This window comes from Beauveria bassiana (assembly GCF_000280675.1).
Source record: "Beauveria bassiana ARSEF 2860 unplaced genomic scaffold BBA_S00014, whole genome shotgun sequence".
Classification (NCBI taxonomy): Eukaryota; Fungi; Ascomycota; class Sordariomycetes; order Hypocreales; family Cordycipitaceae; genus Beauveria; species Beauveria bassiana.
The window spans coordinates 513,723-536,195 of record NW_007930849.1 but is presented as its reverse complement, the minus strand read 5'-3'; the positions used below and the strand labels follow the sequence as shown (position 1 = coordinate 536,195).

The window sequence follows — 22,473 nt, the reverse complement described above, 5'->3', positions numbered from 1 at the left end:
CAAACAAAAAATTACTGCAAATTCGCAACCTTTCGGGCTCCAACCAGCTTTAGCGCCTTACTTACTGGCTTGGGGACCTGCACTTCCCTATTGCACAGCAGTCGGTGCTTGCTGCGTAGGACAGCCCCTCTTAAAACAATCCTTTCCTCTTCATCTAAAATTGCACCACCACTATAGTAGTACATATCCTGCTTCTGAAAACAAACTCATCTGCTCGCCTGACGCGCAGCGACTTCTGACTCGATGACTTTTTAAGCAAAACCAAAGTATTCATTTCCGGCCGTAATAGCTTTGTAGAGCTGAGCACGTAGTGTATCATAGCTGTCGTATTCCGGAAGATCTAGCTCTGTTTATACGTTAGAATACAATTCAACTCAGGTAAGTGAAACTGAACTTACGATTGAAGCAGGTATGAGATGTGGGCAGGCGGTCTTTGTCACCATAGTCGCGATGAATATTAAACCTGCTGATGCCGTTCATGCCCTCGAGCTCCTTGAAACCATTGAGCGGAACTTTGCTCGTTCCAGTTACAAACTGAAGCAGCTTGGCCAGCTCTTCCTTATCGAAGGAGCGGACTGCTCTCCAGAACCATTGGACCTGTTGGGAGGATGGCGTGTAGTTGTGGTATTCCGCATTGCTGCGCCAATCATCGATGTCAATGTCAGGCAAACCGGAGATCAGCAATTCTAGTTCTTGCTCGTTGAAAATCGAGATCAGTTCTGCGGGAATGATCTCATGGAAGCCCTTCAAGAAACTCTCCATCTGATCCTTGACCGACGTCAGCAGACGGTGCTCTACAACGAGGCGGACATATTCCTGTTTGTTTTCTTCGGTGACAGGAATCTCGCGGCCGTTTGGAACAAGGTCGACAATCTTTGTAACACCAAATTCATCCTCTTCTTCCGAGAAGGTCTCGGTGATAATATCCGTAATATCATTCTCGAGCATCCAGCAGAGGGACTTGTAGTAATCAGGATCAAAAGACTCCATGTCCTTGACGGATACTGACTTGCCAAGGATGCGTTTGTACACGGCACGACTGAAGAAGCAATCCAGAAGCCTGCCTTCGTACAAGGCTTTGCCAATGATTCGGCCAATAAACTTGAAATGAATGCTGTCAGTGCTCTCGCCAGCGTTGGAATCTTCATTCAAGTGGAATTTGCTGAGCTTGTTGGGGTGGAATGTGGTTCGGTCTGAAGAAACCGGAATGAATAAGGCGTTATTTGGATCGAACATTTGTCGCGCGAGGACTTGGAACCATTCTCTTGTAACACCACCAGCATCAACGCCCTCTTCGCCACCAAATCTGATGTTTAATTTGCCATACTTGATCTCGTCTCCGCTCTTGTAATAGAGATTGGCAAATGAATCCCGGTATACAGACTCGCGCCTGACCGATAGCTGTAGGGGCGGGTACGAAGGACGGCTCTGGCCATGTGCTGCTCGAGAGTGAACGGTTCGGTTGAAGTAATTGCGCTTGTTGTCAAACTCAAGGACTTTAGGATTCCTGACCAGCAGAGCGAATGTCCCAGACATGAGCTTAGGGCTGTGGCGAACGAGTTCGTTGAGGATACGGCGGTGTTCTTCCGTGAAAGAGAAGAACAGGCTGGCAGTTTGCGATTCAGACACGGGACTTGAAAGAGGTTCCTCACCAGTTTGCTGACTGGGTGTTGCATCGTCTTTGGTAGTGGTGTTTTTGCAGACGACCATGAGGGACTCAATAAGTGGCAACAAGATTGTTGCAACACTGAGCATGTTTTCGCGCTGTCTGATAGCACTCAAGCATCTGCTAAGCTTATCCCACATGCTCAAGAAAGTCTCGTTGTGATACAGAGATGTGAGCAAGTCTTGCTTGCTATCGTCGAGGTTGTCGGGCGAGGCTTGGCTTGGCTTCTTCTTCGGCTCAAAGAGATGATCCAGAGCAGTGAGCACTCTCAAGAGCTTATTTTGATCCGAAGCTCCTGGAGAAAATTTGGCGAGGGCGACTCCTTGGATCTCGGTTCCAGAGCTGGCTGCAAGAATGTGTGGCAACAGTTCATTAAGGTCTGTTACAATATTCTGGCTCAGCGCACGGGCTTGACGTATCAACTCCTGCCCAAAAATAGTCTTCGTTCCAGGAATGGCGCAGAGGTTCTTGATCGTAGCGATCGTGTTTTGGAAAGTCTTGGAACTGCACTCTCTGGCAACAAAAATTCTGACGACAAGTGAGAGATTCTCTTCGGGGATGACTGGTGGCTGTAACTGCCGAGAACGCTTTTGAGGGACATTGCCTTGTTTTGGAGCTTTCTGCGCACTATCCTCGTTGCCGGCTGCTGGAGCATCTGCCTGTGCCTCGCCACTTGTTTGTCCCTCGTTTTGCTTTTCCGTCTCGACAAGAACAGTGTCCAGAGACTCTCTGCGTCGACGCTCGAGATTTTGTAGCGGCATTGTCACACGATTGAGGAGATCAGCGAGATGAGTCATGACCAAAGAGCTCTCGGTAATGAGTTCGCGATCGAGGAGCGTCAACAAGGCATTGATGGCGTATTTGTTGGCCTTGGAGTCCTTTGTCTTGCCCTTGCGACCAAATGATTTTCGTAGCGAAGCACCGACGGTTTCGTGCTCAGTAAGAAAGAGCCATGGTACGTGTGGGTTCCTGGCACAAAGGTCCACAAGCAGATCTAGGCATTGCTGGACAATCAGCAACGGCGAGGTCTCAGAACTGGTCTGAGCAGTGTTGGAGACGCTCAACGAGGTCAAGGTTCGCTTGAGGGTTTGTGGCGTGCGTGGCTCAGCGTCTCTCTCCTTGTCCTTGAGCCGCTTGGCCTTGATTGACAGCTGCCCGAAGCTGCGTTCAACGGCATTGACATCGGTACTGCCATCTTGCAGAATCTGAAGCAGTGTACTGATGACCTCCAGTCTACTCTGTCGATTCTCGCACACATCGGCGAATACTGCAAAAAGATAGTTACGGAAGGAGCCTTGATGGGTGATAAACATAAGTCGGAGTAGAGTAGCCACACCGGCTTTATCGAGCATTTGGACAACCGTCTTCCGAGGCGGCTTGCTATCTGCGGCTTTGCTGGCCTCTGCATGCGAGTTGTTTCCAGTTGGGGGGGGGCCATGGTGCTGGCCACGCTGTAGACCGGAAGGTCCGTGATGCTGGTGAAGAGCACGACTCTGGGCAGCCAATTCCGGAGTCAATTGGTCCATGAGACTTTGACCCTGCTGCAGCAGAACTTCGTCACGGAGCTCGGGTGGGAAAGTCTGTAGAATGCTGGCCGTGTCCATGTCAGCCGGGCGTACAGTGCCAGCATTGCCAGCATGCCTTCGATTTCCTACACGTCGGCGCTGCTCTTGTCGTTCCTGCTGCGCGATTTCCAAGCGGAGCTCTTCGGGCAGCGCGTCAAGGAACTCTTGAAAGACTTCGGTGGACTCTCCTGCCGGGGCTGTCTGAAGAGCCTGGGAGCGTCGTTCACTGACAGTTTGGGCAATGACTTCTTCGCGGAATTCCTCTGGAAGGGCGGCCAAGTAATCGGGGTCAATGCCTAGCTCCGTGATGTCGACTTCTTCTCCTCGAATAGTCGTTGTGACTCTGGAGGCTGAGCTAGCTTCTGGTTGGCTCGCTGGTTCGCCACTACTCAAGCTCTCCACGGCTTCCATAGCAAGCCTTTCGTCATCCTCTGTGAAGAATGAACCGGCTGCCTCGAACGCCGCGGCGGCTCTCTCGAGGGCTGCCTGGCGACCTCGCTCCTGTTCAGCACGTTCCTCTGCTTCTTTTGCCTCTTTTTCTTTCTGCTCCTCTTCAAGCTTTCTACGGATCTCCTCAGCCTTCTTTCGGTTTTCTTCATCAACTGCCATGACCTTCTTTTGGTGCTCCACAGCAGCCGGAGTAAGAGCAGCACTGATGGCGTTGCTGAGTCTGGACGCTTCAAGAACATAATTTGACCCAAAGATCATTCTCGCTTCTTCGCTATAGCGGCTGACTGTTGACTCTGTAGTAAAAGCAACTGCTTGAAAAGGCTCCTGGCTGACTTCCCGGCGTTGATCGTGTCTGCCAGGGCGGATGGGCGCAAACTCCGCACGAGGACCACCAGGTCTTGTAATCTGCACGTGGAAAGCTTGACCGTTATTATTGCGACCCATCATAGGCAAAAATTCCATCAGCTCGCCAAGGAAGCTCATTGGTCCATCAATCATATGGCGGCCACCGGAAGCGAACATTGTTTCCGGCAAGCGAAGTCCGAAAGAGTTGGAGTTGCCTGGTCTCGAAGAATTCTCTGTCTCGGGGTCGTTGCGCCTAAGTAAGGGATTTGATCCATCCTCAGCATGGTTCTGTTGACCAGCGGGCCGGTGCATACGGGAGAAGTAGCTTCTGAAGTCGCCACCGTCACGCTGTGTCCCAAGAAATCGGGATGGGGGGCCACCTCGATTTTCCATTCTGGTGAAGACTGGTCGACGATTATTCTCCAGGAGAAGCAATCGATGCCGATCATCAATCTCAGGATCCATACCATCCCACCCGGCAGGGGCCAGGTGTGGAAGATGGTCTTCAGGCGCATAGAATTCGTCTTCATCAAAATACTCTTCGTCTTCAATCTCCTCTTCGTCTTCATCATCATCCTCCACATCATCTTGATCATCATCCATGTAATGATCATCAAGGCCATTCATAATATCATGTCCGTAGCCTTCATCGTCACCCATGATAGCGCGTGCCATGTTATCGAGAAGGTCTCTTGGCCCCATGCCGTGTATATGAGCCTCATCTTCGTCTTGCGCCTCTGCCTCATAGTCCACGTCCTCGGTTGGCTGCACTTCGTTATCGTCTATGTCGCTGTCGCTTTCCCAGGCGGAGTCATCATCAATCGGGTTTCCATCTTCGTCGACAATCTCAACACGATCCTCCATATCTTCCATATCGGCCGAGTCTGCCTCATCGCCCTCGTCGTCACTCTCTTCATCTTCATCTTCGTCGTCATCGTCATCGTCGTCGTCCATGATGACTTCAACAACGCCAGGTTCTCCGTGCAGGCCCTCAATGTCGCCCATCCCACTCAACTCTTCATCATCATCACTAATGTCGTCTTCGCCATCAGACATTTCCTCGTCCCCATAGTCCATCTCTTCGTCATACTCGTCCCCGTACATGTCAGCGTCTTCGTCCTCGTCTTCAGACTCAGACTCGTCATCTTCGTCTCTAGGCTCAAGCATTCCCAGAGCAGAGTTACGGTATAGATCGGGCGTTTCTTCTCGGTCATCCTCGAGGTCAGACAAGGATGACGAAGATTCGCCATATTCCTCTTCACTTTGCTCAGCCCCAGGATCAGCAGGCACTAAATTAGAGTGGCTGAGTCCTTTTGCGGTGTCCGTCAAGATTCGAAGTACTCGAAGGATATACTTAATAGCTCGCTTAACGCCGGGGTAGTTGAGAGAAAGTTCAGCGATAGAGGTGGTAAGCTTGTCCAAGTAACCCTTCTCGTACATGAGGCGCCGAATCTGTGCCTGAGAGCGAGATTGATTCTTTTCGATAACTCTAGCACCCGATCGCTGCTGGTCCTTATCACGATCGCCGATCATGTGCAACATGAGCTCTGCAAGGGACTGCATACGAGAGTACCTCGTTTCAAGAGGTTCGTCGGACAAAGGCGCTCTCTCGTAGGCTCGAAGAATCGTGTCAAGCACAAATTTGCGCACAAAGAGCAGGTCTGGCTCGTCGTCATATGCGAATTTTTCTTGGCTCGAGCTTGCAGGCTTCTCGCTCGTCTTCGAGACCAACGCAACGAGAACACGTTGCGTCTGTGCCGAGGTCGCAAGTTTCTTCTTCGCAGCGATATTATCCGCGGTGCCCGCAAGGTTACCCTGGCAGAGCAAATCGTATATCAGGTAATTTAAGATGCCAGTTCTAGGCTTGATTGGTGTTCCGGTAGAAATGGGAGGAGCGCTTCGCTTGAAGTTAATGAACTCGACCTTGGTTCGTGTGTAGCTTTGGAGAAGCTCAGACAAGCAATTGAGCAAGAAACACCTGTAGACAAATATTGGGTGCTCCTCGGACTTAAACTGTGGCTTCGATTGCTTCTTGTCGCTTCCCTCGCCCGCATTCATCTCTTTATCCATTGGTTCTGAGCCAGCGTCACTCATGTCAAGCTCTGGTTGGACATCTTTTGCTGGATTTGCTGGCTCTTTGTCGTCGACTTCTCTGTAGTTGACAAGCTCACAAAGAAGGAAATGAACAACGCCATCTGGATTCTCAACAACTGGGCGCTTGCTGTCGGTGATTTTTGGGGCATCTGCCATTTCTTTGTCAGCTAACTCAGTCGATGGCTTGACTTCATCTGCAGTACTCGAAGCAAACACGGCGCTTGGCTGATCTTTGATTTCCTCGGCGTCAGTTGAAGGTACTGAATCGTTGGAGGCAGTCGTGCCGTCTTTGAGAGTGAGGGTGTTCAATCTGCCTGCTGTCTCACTTTCGGCGGGAGACCATCTAGAAAATCGAAGCATTTCATTCGAGACTTCCACAAACAGCTCAGGTGCCCGAAGAGCAACGGGAGCGAGCGCTCGCAAGTAGGCAGAAACATCTGCATGCCCATGATTGTTGCGCTGGATATTGGGAAATTCGGTCTTGATCTCTGCGCGAATGATTTGACGAAGAGTCTCCTCGTCTTCAACAATGTGTCTCAGTGTGGCGATTATATGTGATGTGACCCGATGATGCTTTAGTCTCTCCGAGCCATACCCGGCCAATTGCTTAGCCATGAGGAAGAGACGTTGGAGATTCTTTTTCTGTCCCACGTGCTTTGCGAGCTGACGTCGGCGGGTTAATATTACCAAGACTCTCAAAATGGATAATGCCAATAATTCTTGCTTTCCAACGCGTGGTAGTAGGTCCAGAAGAGATTCTAAAATGTTTGAGCGTTGTTGATCGCTAATAAGAGATATACCGAGCTGAAGCACCGCAGGCTGCACAGGATCATCAACAGTTCTTGGCGCCAACCACTGAGCTGCAACTGGTCGCTCATCGTGCGATAGAAGAGGCTCCAATACAACCAAGATGTAAGGAATCCATGGCGGTAGTTCATCAGCAGCACCGGAAGATGGGACTTTGAGAAAATCAACATATTCTGCAACCTTATCTCGGAGACCGTCCACATTGTTGTCGAAGAAAGTTTGATCCTGAAGTAGCAAGGCGAGCAAATGAGCATAGGCGGCAATACATTTGCCGTTCTTCTTCTTTTCCTCGGCGTCGAGTGCCAACGAAGACAAAGCAGATGTGAGAACAGTGCCGACCTCCTCATGGGTTTCTCGATCCTGGTGTCGCAGAATCATTATCTGAATCAATTGTGATACTTCGATAGCGCAATCAGAATGCGTGCGAATCACATCCAACGAGCGATCAATGAGGTTGGAGCGAAGCTTGGACCTCAAAGCATCAAGCCCCTCTTTGGTGCCTGAGAACTGAGCTCTGGAGGTCTCGCTCGTCGTTGGGTTCGTTTCTACTTCAGTCACTTGAGCTGGCTCGGAGGCAGCGCCCTCTTGGATATGATGAGCTTCTGTGCCAGCAGGACCGTCGCCATCCACGTCTTCGGTGAATGTGTCCAAAGACATGCGGTCTGGCTCGGAGGTACTGGTTCCAGTGGATGCAGCCCGCTGTCGAGATCTGGAAGATTCAGGCGTCTTGTACGTACTGACATCGGCATCCTCTATCGGTATAGGGTTTCGCGGTCCAGCAAGACCAGATTTATGAGCTCGGCAGTATTCTCGAGCCCCAGACACGTTGCCATTGGCGCGGAAGACGGCTTCGTGGACAAGATCTTCATCGAAGCCAACGTTCAGCAAGTCGTTTATAAGCACTCGAAGAGGGCGCCAATCGAAGCGAACATCGCTGTAATTGAGGAGTGCAAAAGGCGCCTTGTCCTTAGGCGTCGAGGTCGGTTCATCTCCGCCAACGGCAATCATCTTCAGAATTTCTAGGATTCGCTTCGCCGTCTCATCTGAGACATGCTCAACAAATGACGAGTCCCATAGCTCGAGTATAGGCGGCAAGATAGCACAGCGAAATTCCACCACAATTTGCTGGTAGATATTGGATACGACCTGATTCCTGTCGGTGTGACGTTGCAGATTGAAATAATTGCTCGTGTCAACCAGATACTTGCCATTGACGAGCAGAACATGGAGCTCAAGGATCTTCTTGAGGCCGAACGCGGCAACCTTGGCCTTGGAAAGTTCGTCAGGACGGCTGGCATTGGTACCTCCACGAACAGCACTCGCGAAAATTCTGAGAATGGAATTAAGCACATCTAAGCCTCCTTGCTCCTTGAAGGCAAGAAGTACGGGGATAATGATGTAAGCGTGAGTTCGGTCAGCTTGTCTTCCGGGTTGGTGATCAATGAGCATCTCATGGATGGTATGCAGCATGATGATCCAATAGTGAAACTCCTTCGAGCTTGGATTGGGTGTGGCAACAGATGGTGATAGTTGATCGAGCACAGTAGATGCCAGCTCCTTTGCCAACTGCAAGTGTCTCGGCCTGGGGTAAGGATCTCCATGGGTCACCTCGCGTCTGGGAACCAACGCTTTGCCAATGCTCTGGAAAAGAGGAAAGGATGTAGGGATCATGGGATGCAGTAGCAGCTTGAGGGCCTCGTAGTTATGGAATCGAGGGGTTCTCTGTTCTTCTTCAGTAGGTGATTTTGGAGCGTCAGCCCCCTCGACTTGCTTCCAAGCGCCCGTGCTGCTCAACACATCGGGCAGAGATGTGCTGTCATTTTCGAAAACCACGTTAGTAGCGGATGGTTCCCCTTCAGGACTTGATCCAACACGCTTAATTGACCAGTGCTGAGGAACAGCAGCCAGTTCACCGGCCTCTTCTGCAAGAACACCTCGAAGTAAAGGGCCCAATGATTTGACCAGTTGCAAGTAGTAATCATAGGCATTGACTGGGTAGAACTGGAGTGAGTGCGACCGGGAAGTGTTGAAACATTCAGAAAGGATCTTGATAAAATTCTGCGCATTCAAGAGGGCCTTGACTATTCTGGTACCTGACAACAAAGGCTCGGGAAGCTCATCATTCGGAATTTGCAGGTTCGGCGAGAGAAACTGGCCGAAGTACGGTGGAAGAGCTTCTGTCTTGATAGATAGGGGCCGAAGAATGTCGATTGAAGCTTGAGCACGTTTCAAGAGAGAAGGCAGACTTCGCACCGGGGCATGCTCTACCAGCTGCACAACGACTGCATTGATCGCTCTTGCCGCTGGCGAGTCGCTGTAGCTAGCCGGGAGACTAGGTAATTCGCAGATGTCGAGAAGTAACTCGATACCGCCCTTTTCGACAAAGTTGGTCTTGATAAAGGTGCTGGAAAGGTAGGAACTGAGAAAATTGGCCAACGCAAAGATATATGGCGTCACAGTATCGGGCTTCTTCTTTGGAGATGTTTCGCCTGTGTTGTCTCCAATAACCTTGGGAGTCGCCGAGTCCTGCATAGTTACGTCTGCATCACTGTCTTGCCTCGCAGACAAAAGTGCCCCCTTCTTCTCTGCGACCTGCCCATGTTCATCAATGGAAACGATTCTTCCGTTGGTGTCGGTACCGAGCAGACGGACACCCCAGTGATCTTCCTCAGCCTTGCGAATGCCAAGATAGCGAACTTTTGCGACCATATCGATGACTGCATTTGAAATTGCAGTCCTTAGAGGAGGGTGGTGACGAGCAAGCTCGTCGAAGCTTCCACCGATAGCAGTGGCCAGGTCCACGTCTACTTCCATGCACCTGACGTGTTCAGGGCTCTCGAAAATTTCGAAGTAGCTGTCAAAGGCGCGAGACGATACCACAAGCTTCATTCCAGAATTGTTGAGAGAGATGGAGTTCAGAACTTGAGGTACTACATTGATAGCCTCAGAAGATGCCAGGATGCCTCCGGCAACAACATCACCGTGTTGAGATGCACGAAGAGCCTCTTCGGTCGGAGGATGTGGTCGAGAATCCTTCTCAATCATGGCTGTTACGTCGGACCCTTCTGAGACATCGTTTGAGCCGTCTTCTAAATCTCTTGTTTCATCCTCTTGCGATGCGTCGGTGATACTTCGACCAGTGATCGCTTCGAGGTACGTCTTGATCATGCCAGATTCAGAAATTGCTGCGTAGCTGGTTGGGTCATTATTGATGAAGTCGCTCAAAATAAGAACTGAGTTCGTCCAAATGATAGAGCCAAAACAGGTCTTGTCCCTGATAATGTCGCGTAGGCTGGCAAGAAGATCGGATTTCTCAGCCAAATTCCGCAATAATCGTTCTGTGTTACCGCTGTAACTGTACGAGTTCGACATGATGCGGTGAATATATTTCAAAAGCCACTTGAGCGTTTGTTGCTGGTAATACGGCACCTCATAATCAACGGCACTTGACTGATGATCTTGTGTGATACCCTTGGAGGTTGCTACCAGCTGTTTCGCCTGAGTCACAGTGTCAACAACCAGTTTTGAAACTGCATCAAGACCATCAGCACTGAAAAAAGCTGTGAACGCATGAGGATATGCCCATATTAATCCATCAAGGAAGGCCAAGACCATTGAGTGATGCCGCTCAGCTACGGGTGAACGGATGTTCAAGATGTGGACAAGAATGTCCATAAGACCTGAAGACGCCATCTCACTTCCAGTTCTTGTCGCCATAGACAGGTTCAGAGTGAGGGAGAACAGGTTGTTGCGCCAATTGTCAGTCTCAGTAACTTGGTCGCCATCGTCCTCGGGCTTAGTATTCTCCATACCAGCCACGGCTTTGCGAATGACATATAGAAGTATGCCGTGGTTGACGTTGGCATTGAGAGCGGACAAAACATCTTGACAACGGGAAGTAAAGCTAGAAATGGCCTCCATTAGTGCAAGGGAGATTGTCTGAAGCCACAGAGGTGCCTCCGCGTTACCATCAGACGACGGATGAATGAGTTCGGCGAGTTGGTAGGCGAGTTGGTATCGGCGGGTCTCGTCCATGTCTTGTCTAAGAACTTTTTCCACGAAATTGGACTCGGTGTGGATATAGGCTAAATTGGTGATGGCAAGCAACCGCGCTCCGAGAATTTGCTGGCGAGACTTTTGAGATGCAGTGAGAGCTTTGGCGACTCTAAAGTGGTGGAATGCCTCGTAACGGGAGGTTTGGCTCATGTTAGATGGAAGTTTGGCCATTAGCTGTTTCATGGAAGATGAGACAACTATTGACTGTGGAACATCGAAGGTCCTCTGTGCAGACCCATCCGCCTCATCTGTGAGTCCTGGCGTGCGATGGAACACTGGAGATGGCTCCTCGGCATGGGCGCTGCGAGCCTTGGGTGTATGTTGAGTGGTTCCCGCTACGGTCGAGCTACGACGTAGAGGTGTCGGCGTGGAGGGCTGGGAAGACCGACCAGCTTCCACGGGCGCATCATGAGATACTTTGGTATCTTCGGGATAGTATCGTATCTTGACATCGCCCCAGTCTGCCCAACGCTGATCACTAGATGTGGCAAGTGCCACCAGATCTGTGGCATGAGTTTTCGGGGTACTCCTGGACTGTGACGACGCTTTATCCTTGATATGTGAAGTGGGTGTCGCTGTCGGGTTCGAGTCGGCTAGAGTTGCTGTTGTTGGCTTGGTGAAAGCCTGTGCTATCTGTTGAACGCGATCTAAGTTGATGTTGTAGTGGTTCGCGAGAAGTGCGGCACTAATGTGCCTTGACGAGTTGCCGATTCGCTTCACCGAAGCCTGGTATCTCTGTGCAAGTTCGGACCCAACCTCAAGAGCAGAAATCAGGAGTGATAGAGATGTGCTGTTTAAGATATGACTCAGATGAGCGCTACTCGCGTAAATGCTCCTGTTTCCGCAGTGTTCAAGCAATAAGCGCGTAAACTTCAAGATGGCTTCGACTAGTTCACGGTCTCCTTCTCCAGTGTATCCCAGCTTTTGCAACTCTTGGTCATCCCATTGCTTCTCGTCGGCAAAGTCTCCCTCTCCTCCATGGTTACGGAGGATGTGAGAGTCGAAGTCTTCAATTTGGGGTCCGAGTGATAGCTTGTAGGTTGTGCAGAATGCGTCGAGAATGGCATCGAAGCGGTTCAGGAGAGGAATCCAGTGATACAAATCACCTCGTCCGAATGGCCATCGGGTTGGGTATGTGGCGAGATGTTGTGGCAGTAGCGGAAGGGAGATTGTGGAGGCGGCCTCGACGTAGCTCTTAAGCCAGGGGGACTGTGGGATCCAGGTTAGTGTATCGGATTTGAAAAGAATTCACATGTGCAGTGGGATATTACCAAGGTGTCGCGATGCTTGGGTTGCATCTCTCTTGTGATTCTGCCCATTGTGAAAAGGGAAGCGGCGGTGCCGCATAAACAAATACAGACGTCCCCTCCACTCTCTTATTCAAACTGACGTGACAGCTTGCTTGCCTAGGCGGAGTGCCCTCAGCTGGACAACCCCTGGACGCTTGGTATTTGGTTGGTGTGTAGACGGTTAAGGCGACGGGGAGAGCTCGCTTGAGTTCTGGACAAGCTGTAGGGTTTGTGTAAACGCGATGGATGAGTCCGTGGTGTCAGAACGGCGACCGGCGAGTTGATTGGAAGTATGGAAAGCTCAGAGTAAATCAATTTGGGTGACTTTTGTGGTGAGCCTCGAATCACGAGTCGGGCGCAGCTCTGAAGGCGGGTGCAGGTCGCCGTCAAAGATGCTTTTCCTAACTTTAATTGTGACGTAGGCGATACTGGATAGCGTCGGCGGGAAGTCGTACTACCGAGGTGCAGTCGGAGAAAGACACCCAGCTTCGCTATGGATACATAGAAGACCTAGTCAGAATCTGGATGGTGATGCTGGAGTGGTATTGGTGATGGTGATGAGGAGAAGAAGTTTGGTATCGAAAATATTGAGGCAAGGCACTCCAGGCGTCAGAGGTGGGCCTCTGCGTACCTAATGGGTTGTGTTAAGCGCAGAGCAAGTTGGAGGAGGGGTGTTGTTGGGGCTGTCGGCAAGCAGGTATCTTTTGGGAAGGATTTGGGTGAGTAAGTACACGCCAAGGTGGGGAAGGTTGTAGCTCTGTCTGTCTGTCAGAACCAAGCCACAGTTGGCGGCAGCGACGAGCGAACAACTCAACATAGCCCAGATTGAATCATTAACTTATGGGTAAAACTCGCCAGCGCGAGAAAAGTAACAGACAATAGTCGACCAGAGACACGCGTAGAGGTAAAATAGGCACTGAATGGCCAGCGCTAGCAGAGAGTCAGACACCCGTGTAAAAAGTCTCTTTCGGGGAAGCACAACGCCGCCCGGTCTCCCCCACGTGTCAATCTGCCGTCAATGATAATGCAAGGCAGGCTGCTTCTGCAAATAATATCCTGCACTGGTACTGGTATTTTTGGCATTTGCTACGGCTCGAGCTACGCTCTTGCTAATGGGATAAACTTTTGACGAACCTTTTCTTCCATCGAGTCGCTGTATTATGTGTCGTCTGATTCCGGGTATGCGTACCTCGTGACTTGAGTGTGGACGAACATGCCAATACCTAAGGTAATGCCAAACAGGAGAGGTGCGCAGGCTGCGGATTCTACGTGCAGAATGTGGCGATACTGAATCAATGTATGCAGTGAGAACACGACGCTGAGGCTGCAGGCAACATATACAGATGACAGGACCCTTTAAACCTGTCCCGAGATTCCGGTAGTTGGTGTGCCGACGAAAGCTGTTCGGCGTAAATCTCTTTCGCAGCACCAAGACATCCGCGGATTTGGAGGGCTGACCTAGAAGCGGGACAATTCAATGTCACCACTGAAAAGCTGTCGCGACGACAGCGCGCCTAGCCGCGTTATGGTTTTGCGGGGGCAGAGCGTTTGATCTTACAGAATTGATGGAATGCTTTAGCTGCACGGCGTGAGCATAGCTAGAGTGATCATGCGAGCACCGATACGGCCTCTACTGATTCCGGAACGTCTGCAGAACTGCTATCAACGTCATGCAAGATGCAGGAGAGAAATGAGGAAGACTGAGTGACTGAGAAAAATATGCGTCGGGTAGTTGCCGCTCACTGCCATGTGAGTAGCCGCATGATCGCTGGCGAAGGAGAAGCAAAAGGCCGAACAAGTACGATATATCTATTAAACGACGAAGCGATATCATTGACGGCTTTTCCCCCTTTTCTGTCAAAAGCCTCTGATCTAAAGTCATCGCGCAGGCAATTTGCTGACAGACGTGACATGGGAAAACTATTTAAAGCCGCCTTTCGTCAACAGAGCGGCGGCGGGGCTAAGAGGCTGCTGATGAGTCGACTACCTATATTTTGCATAGGAAAGTTGATCTTAGGCAGGTAGGAGAATGGATTTGTGAATATTATCACTAGAGCAGAAGATACCTACAGTGGGTGTAGGTATGTAGGGTATGTACCTAGGTGCCAAGACCAAGTGCATACCAATGATACCATGGCTAGATTTGGCGGGCAACGGCTGACTAGCTTGTGAGTTAGCGCTCCGTATTGCTAGAGTAATAAGTGAGAAAATGACGATATGGGTAATTGTCACAATGCCTACCTAGCTAGTAAGTAGCTGCTTAGAACACCTATTTGTCCGCAATGCCAGGCGATCTGGCTCTCTGGTAGGTAGATGGACCACGGGACGCCCACACATCCACCGCATAGCGCATGAGCAACACCTAATAATCATCTGCACAACAGCGCCACAGACCAAGTGCGCCGCCGGAGATCCTTGTCCGCGTTTATAATTTACAGTTAGCAGCATGGATGCTATGGCAGAACAACCTTGGCAACGGGCATCCACAGAAACAATTCCAATCATTCTGCCTTGCCCAGAACAACCCCCCTGCACCATAATGCTGGATACAATTATTCTGATATCATGCTTCAACATGCTTCACCGTTTTAATTTCAACACGCTAGAAAGGAATTCATTGTATGTACTAAAGTCTAAATCACATCAACTTCTTTAGTAAAGGTCCCCTGCCCACAACGCACCTCCCCCACAGTCGTAAAAGCGTGCAAGCGGCTCCAGTTAAGGGGAATGGCAAGGGGGCCGTCCACATCACCAACTCCCAGCGCCACCACCCCTAAGAATAAACTAAACATTGTCCTCGAGGTCCGCGCCCCTCTCAACCATCCTCCACGTCGCTGCCACCGTTTCCTTCTCTTCCAGTCACGCATCTTCTACAGCAAACATACCCTTCAGATATAACAGCATCATAGTCGCTTCCCTTGCCTAGCTGGCCTAGCATACCACTGCTGCGGATGCACGTGCGTCCTGCGCTTCGAGCCATCACTACATCACTGCACGATCGCACCACAAGACTCGCGGCCTCCCGCCCTTCTTTGATCCTCCGATTTCTACGCAAGAATGTCTCAGCACGATACCGCTCACGACGACGAGCACAAACCCGTAGACAACAAAAACACTTCGGTAGCTTCCGATGGTGAACCTGTATGTGCTCTCATTGCGCTGCCGCCCCTCCAATGCTCCATGTCCTGCCAGAAAACACCAACAGCCGGACGACTGCTGCGTTCCCAACGGAACTAACATGCCGCAGGTTACGGAAAATGACGAATCATTCGAGGATGCCGTTGATGCCGTCGACTCTGTCTCGGTACGGTCTCTGACCAAGAGAGCCGTCTCAAGCTCCAGACCTCCTGCTCCTGAAGAGCCACATGAAGCCCAAACCACCGATTCTACACCCGACCACGCTCAAGAACCCGAACCAGAAGCTGCATTGGAATCTGATGTCAAGTCGCATCGCGACTCTTCGCCCCTGCCTCGACGACTTTCTACCACTTCAGACCTTGACAACGTCAATCTCGACGACGAGACCGCCCCCTCTGCCGACGGTATACATCCATCTGCCACAAGACCCAGTTGAGCAAGCTACTAATCCTCTGCAGAAGAACCGAAGGCGACCGAAGACGAGAAACCTGCCAAAACCTTGTCTCTCGGCAGTATCACGAGCGCTCTGCCCTCCATGCCCTGGTCTCCCTCTGCTGGTACATCGCCTGCAAAGAGCCCTGGAGCATCATCTATTGCCGCAACAGCGCCCCCTCCCACAACTACCGCAACGCAACCTCCACCACCGACAAGGAAACTTACCGGCGCCTTTTCGTGGCTCTCCCGAAACTCTTCCGGCAAAGACGCTGTGCCAACACATCAGACCACACAACGACGGAACACTGCCAGCTCCGTTGGCACACTAACAAGCAATCCCGAAATGATGCTCGGCAAGCTTGAAGAAGAAACCGAAAATGGAAAGACGGAGTCTAGGAAAAGTCTCAAGGACAGATTCAAGCTGCTTCGTCTACAGCAGGAGGCAGGAATCCCCCCCCATGCGCTAGAAGATGACAATGGTATTAGCGGGGCTGGTCTCGGGTTGGCCCACGGCGACGCTGCATCAACTACAAGCGATCTCGCTTCACCTGGCCCAGTGCCGATTCCCACTGTTGATCTCGCACCTGGAACCGTATCCGGGGTCAATGCGGGCCCTTCCGCGATGCCAGAGTTTCAAGTAGACTGGGACTTGTGGCAGTCAGTTGTCTATGAGGGCCCAGCCGTTGTTGCTCGCACCAGTGCCGAAGAACTGAACCGCGCCATCACGACCGGCATTCCAAGTGCCATCCGAGGTGTCATCTGGCAAGTGCTGGCACAGAGCAAGAATGCCGAGCTAGAGTCCGTTTACAAGGACTTGGTCGTCAAGGGCACAGACAAGGAGAAAAAACGTCACAGCAATAGCACTGCTGCCAGCTTGTCCAGCAGTGGCACCAGTGCTCAGAATGGAGAAGCTGTAAACTCATCGGCATCTTCAGTCAAATCTGACCGCTCTGGTACAAATGCCAGCATGTCATCCAAGGCAGAAAAGGCAAGCGAGCCAAGCCCAAAGGCACAGGCACTAGCAGCCGCTGAGCGTCAAAAGAAGGAAAAGGAAGAAGCCGCGGCCCTTCAGAAGCTGGAGAAAACCATCCGACGCGATCTTGGCGCTAGAACTAGTTACTCCAAGTATGCTGCTTCAGCAGGTTTGCAGGATGGCTTGTTTGGTGTTTGCAAAGCATACGCTCTCTACGATGAAGGCGTCGGCTATGCGCAAGGCATGAACTTTCTAATCATGCCCCTGCTATTCAATATGCCGGAAGAGGAGGCCTTTTGCTTGCTCGTGCGCCTGATGCACAATTACGACCTTCGAGAACTCTTCATCCAGGACATGCCCGGCCTTCACATGAGACTCTATCAATTCGAGCGCCTGCTGGAGGACGTTGAGCCAGCCTTGTACTGTCATCTCAAGCGACGTGGCATTTCTCCTCACCTTTACGCCACGCAATGGTTCCTCACGCTTTTCGCCTACCGCTTTCCCTTGCAGCTTGTCCTCCGCATCTACGATCTGATTCTCTCCGAAGGTCTCTCCGCTATTTTGAGATTTGGCATTGTCTTGATGCAAAAGAATGCGAGTCTGTTACTCGGCATCTCTGATATGCAGCAACTTACGACACATCTCAAGGACAAAGTCTTTGATGTGTACATTGACAAAGATCCTAGTGCGGGAAGCTTGCTAGAGAATGGATTTTTCGGTAGTTCAAGTTCAGGCATGGATAAGGAGGTTTACAGGGCCGATCAGCTAGTCAAAGATGCGTCCGAAGTCAAGATCACACCCGAAACGCTCAAAATGTACACTGCTGAGTGGGAAGAAAAGACGAAGACGGAAAAGGACCGCGAAGCAGAGCTCCAGGACCTCAAGATGGCTAATCAGAGCTATGCGATCCAATTGCGCAAATTGGAAGAAAGAATCGAGGCATGCGATCGTGAGCAAGCCGATCTTGCTACCGAGCTTGTGCACACAAAGGTCGAAAACCACGAGCTGAAAGATGAAAATGAAAGTCTCAAGGGCCAAGTTCAGGAGCTTCGAGTTGTGATCGAGAAGCAACCACTCGAAATCGAAGAAACCTGGAAGCTCGAAAGAGACAACCTCATGAAGCGTAACGAAAACGTGCACGAAGAAAACAGGAAGCTAGAACAGGAATTGGCAGAATTGGAGGAGGTTCTTGTCAAGACCAAATTGCAATACGCCGAGGTATGCTACCTTTTACTTTTCTGACTCATCAAATCCCGACTAACCCTGTGCTTGCAGATCAATTCTCAGCACGAGACGCTCAACAGAAAATGGAGTGATCTTAAACGGCAATTCGCATAATTCCGGCTCAGACCTTGCCTCAATCTTACTGAGCGGATGCAACAAAGGAATAGTAACTGTAGAACAGTTGGCACTGTACATATCACCTTGATCAAAATCGCACACGAGGCGCTTTGCAACTACTTACACATTGACGTACCGGATGGTGGCAATAGAAATGACTTTGAGCGGCACAGTGGTTTGGCATGTATGTATGATTCTGTCAACGTGGCCAGGCGGAGTGGCAAGAGCAAGCGCATCTCATTTATGCCTACCTAGGCAAACTTTTTGTTTCTTTAGTTACGCATAACGCATAGAATCACGAGCATTGGCCACAAGGATAATAGAGGACAGCAACAATGCTACGACAATGAACACAGCTTTGAAAACTCCCACAGAATTCACGGATTTTTGGACAAGACGATTGAATTCATGCAGCTTTATTTTTGTGTTTGCAAACTCCCTAATGGACCCAATCCGATGCTTACGTGAAGCTCATCATGCCCTGCAAATGCCAAACGTGGAATGTGCAAAAGGCAGGGACAATAATCCTTGAACACCATACCGAAACAAGGCCTGAAGATACAGTACACAGCTACCAGACAGTGCTTGTCCTCCCGGCCGAGCCAAGGCCAAGTTTTTCTCCTTGATTCTAACAAAACCAAGCAAACGTTCCCCCACGAACCCGTTTACTTGTGGAGCTTCTTCTGGTAGAAAGCGAGCTCCTCGCCCTCGAGGATATATCCGTCACAGCGGCCGGACTGGCCGGGGCGCGAGGAGATGATGGCGAAGAGGCGACCGGCCTCGAACTGCTTCTCGATGGTGTTCTCGACCTTGCCGGCGGCGGCGTAGCGCTCAGCCTGCTTCTTCTCAACCGACTTGGAGCGCTTGACCTCGTCCTCCTTGATGCCCTGGGCCTTTTGGCGACGACGGCCGAGGGGCTGGCCGTAGTGAGCCTCGTACCACTGGCGGAAGGGCGCGGCGTCGACCTGGACGACGGCGCTGCGGGTCAGCGTGTTGGTGCGGACCAGCTCGTTGTTGGACGGGTGGTAGGCGACGGCAATGACACGCGTCTTGCGTGTGCAGCCCTCAGAGGCCCACGCAAAGTTGCCCGAGTCGAGGCGCAGAGCGCGGTACTTGTGGTTGCCGCCGCGGGTGCGGACGGTGTGAACACGCTTGGTGCCGATACGGGTGTTGGCACCCTGGCGGCCAGCCTCGAAAGCGCGCTTCTTCCCTGTTGTCAAAGGTCAGAACGCATGTTCTCAAGCAAATGCTGAAACATACGGGCTTTCGGCATGAGAGAGGACGCGAGCAACTGAATGCACAAGAACCTCTTCCTCTCCGCTGTTACACAGAGAGGGTAAAGGAAAGCGGCAGCCCTTTGCTCGGTCCTTCTCGAACATTGTATGTTATAAGGATCAGTACGCACGGTAGTAGGCACGCTTGGCACCGGTGGCGGAGCGCTTGTGACGGGAGTCGCGAGAGATACCCATGATTGCGAATTCTGCAAAGAAAGACAAAGTTAGCAACGATGTGCTTTGTGTGGTTGACAGAAGAAGGGACAGTAGTCTTGAGTGACAAGGCGACTGGCAATCGCGACAGTGTTCAACCAATACAGACGACACCAGAAGGAATTGTAGTATTCGAGCCGAGTGGAAGTCGCCAGTGGTCTATTGAACAAGGTCGGTGCCGTCGTCGTCGTCGTCGCGTGATTCTCAAGGCGTGAAAAAGATTCACTAACCTGATGATTGTGCTGCTCACCAGTTGCAATCTAAAATTGTCGGATGGATGTGAGAGGAGTGAACTTTTCGACTTGGGACCCGGTGGTGGAGGGCACAATTGGAGCGAAAATTGTGGTTGTGGGCTGGGGGTTGCGCTAGCCCCAGGTACGTACCCTGGCAGCGCTGGCAGTCAGGGCTTCCACGGCTGATGGTTGTTCCGTTACCCATTCGTCAGAAACGGTCACGTGCAAGTAGCCTGCAAGCGAAGCCCAAATAGGAAGGTGGGCCACTGCGAGATCGCGCTAGCGCCAACTGATTTGATGGCGTGAAGCCGTGCCCGAGAATCACGACTTCTGATAATGTCTGTTTCACCGAGGAGACAGCGCCGCCTTTTCCTACTCACACACCGCGCATTGTAGCGTGTGATTCTTGCTCATGACACTTATCACCGCTCTAAGCAATACGGTGAACAATTGCTGCAGAATTTCCGCATCTATATTTAGTTTCTGAGTATCACATGCTGTTTGCAGAGAAGAAAGACTTGATCAATGTACTTTAAATTCATTCTCTCTGATGTCCATCATACAAGCAACAGTTGCTCGTTTGCCAACTGCTTGCCAATCTCACACTAGCCGCGGCAGTACGATCGTCTGCCAAGTGTCGCTATTCGTTTGCGGCCCTCAGATCAATTCAGTGGGGAGAGGAAGTATCTCCTCTTTTGCAGATCAAATTCTGATTTCTCAACATTTATTCTAATTGCTCAAGGAACAGTCGTCAATTCTGCTGCTGCTGCGGGATCGATCCAATAACCAGCCGATCTATTAGCTTTTGCTCCTCTAAGTGCTGGAATGTCTTATCGACTCGGCTTTCAAATTTCGCTATTTTTGCGGTGCAGAGTATGACGTTGCCCGGAACCTTGGAGCCTTGCGACCGGAAGCTGATGAATCCCTGCGCTGCGACATTTGAGCCCGACGGGTCGACTATACAGCAGTGTCACAGTGCAGACACTGCCGTCTTGTGCAACGACGATCCACGTGGGCCGAACCCGAGCAAACTTGAGGGCCCAACTCCGGAATTTTTAACCATTTCTTCTACTGTACATGAAACTCACCGGAAGCCTACATTTCGATAGGTACTGACAGGGGGCTAGGTTGAGAGGCATTGTGCGGGAAATCACCCGGCCAGCTGGTCCCTGGACCATCCGTCTCGATACGCGCCGTATTATGCATTCCCGGACTTCATCTTTGGCTTGCCAATGAATGTTAATTCATCGGGACACAGCCCCGAGAACACATATTTTCACCATCCATCACTCTGGCTGTCACCGGCGCCACTCCCATTTGCGAGTCCTCTCTATCAGCACTACCATCTCCTTCCACCTTACAGATTTCATCCATTCATCAAAGAGGCAGCCATCGGCGTCACATTTCGAGACATAGAGTCGTCGGGCAATGCAAACAGCGCTATGCAACCGAGTCAGCGTCGTGACAACTAGTATTCACACGAAAGCAACTCGTCCACTAGCTCACGCTCCTCGGGACACATTGAGTCACCTGTCTGCTCGAATGTGACATCGCAACGCGGCTCCCGCCGCGAGAGCGCAAACGCCCGGCAATTCTCAGCCCCATCGTCAAATTCGTATGCGACGCTCGCGAGGAGTAGCGTGAGAAAAGGCTTCATCGGAGATGCAACCAGTCGGGTGCATCAGTCGAGTCGTCGGGCGCCTGCAAATGCTCCTCTGGAGCCTGCAGATTTCCGGCGTCGACTTGGTAGCAGAACCAAACATGAACCATCGCTGAGCGCTGCCAGCTTAGATACGCCGCTGTGGTCCCATTCGAAACGATGGACGAGCGGCGAAAAAAAGGAACTTATGGCATATCAGAAAATGCGCCAGAATATCCATTACATTGGCGCTGATGGCTCGCCATTTTTGCCCGAGAATGCGGCCGAGCTAGCGGCGTTGAAGGTCATGATGGCCGAAGAGCGGCGGCGTGTCATTGCGATCAAGGTAGAGCGACTGACGGCGGAGCTATCAGAAAAGGGCACGCTGAGCCCCAGGACGTTACTCAAGGGCCACTCACTTTTTGCATCGATGGGCAATTGCTTTGATAGAGAGGATAGGACTAAGGAAGGAGCTTGGCCCACGATTGTGCAGCTCAAAGAGGAGGGAGACCGGCGCGCCGACGGCGCACGGCGCCAACTTCCGCATCCCGCGACGGTGTATGGTGGGAGCTGGCCGCGAAACGTCAGTGTTGATTTGCTAGGTGGACAATCGTTTGGCATATGGCCTGTGGACGGGCTTGCTGGAGGGGAGGAAGGCGGGAGCCATGGATTGGACGAGAACGACATACCAGGTTGGCTTTGGGAACTGATTGACATTGACGCCTGACGAGATATGATCGCAAGGAGTAGGATGGCAAGGTTTGGAAATATGATGCAGATAATCTCAATCAGTAAATTGCTGTTGACAAGAATTGCCAACGTAGCATGTGAAAGTGCTGTGTAAGTGAGGTACCTACATACCGGTGCAGCGCAGCCATGTCTGCCAATTGAAAGCCCACGTTGATGCAGTCGTTTGATGGATATCATTTAAATTAAGACTTGAAAATTACGTCTC

General features: G+C 51.2%; 4 protein-coding genes across 4 annotated transcripts; 2 read left to right on the top strand and 2 right to left on the bottom strand.

Annotated features, from left to right (window-relative positions):
* Window positions 1–251: 251 nt before the first annotated feature.
* On the bottom strand, window positions 252–12,302 carry BBA_05518 (HECT-domain-containing protein; the record flags this gene model as incomplete). Its single annotated transcript, XM_008600615.1, has 3 exons — window positions 252–346; window positions 399–12,192; window positions 12,255–12,302. The coding sequence occupies 3 exons, from the start codon at window positions 12,300–12,302 to the stop codon at window positions 252–254; spliced, it is 11,937 nt and encodes a 3,978-aa protein (XP_008598837.1).
* Window positions 12,303–15,329: 3,027 nt separating this feature from the next.
* BBA_05517 (TBC domain-containing protein) lies at window positions 15,330–18,156 on the top strand (the record flags this gene model as incomplete). The annotated part of the gene is made up of 4 exons (XM_008600614.1): window positions 15,330–15,413; window positions 15,478–15,814; window positions 15,869–18,036; window positions 18,094–18,156. The coding sequence occupies 4 exons, from the start codon at window positions 15,330–15,332 to the stop codon at window positions 18,154–18,156; spliced, it is 2,652 nt and encodes an 883-aa protein (XP_008598836.1).
* Window positions 18,157–18,824: 668 nt separating this feature from the next.
* Window positions 18,825–19,628, bottom strand: BBA_05516 (40S ribosomal protein S8; the record flags this gene model as incomplete). Its single annotated transcript, XM_008600613.1, has 2 exons — window positions 18,825–19,369; window positions 19,565–19,628. 2 exons carry the CDS (start codon window positions 19,626–19,628, stop codon window positions 18,825–18,827), a joined length of 609 nt encoding a protein of 202 aa, XP_008598835.1.
* A 1,483-nt stretch (window positions 19,629–21,111) lies between these two features.
* BBA_05515 (uncharacterized protein) lies at window positions 21,112–22,245 on the top strand (the record flags this gene model as incomplete). The annotated part of the gene is made up of 2 exons (XM_008600612.1): window positions 21,112–21,350; window positions 21,381–22,245. The coding sequence occupies 2 exons, from the start codon at window positions 21,112–21,114 to the stop codon at window positions 22,243–22,245; spliced, it is 1,104 nt and encodes a 367-aa protein (XP_008598834.1).
* Window positions 22,246–22,473: the final 228 nt, after the last annotated feature.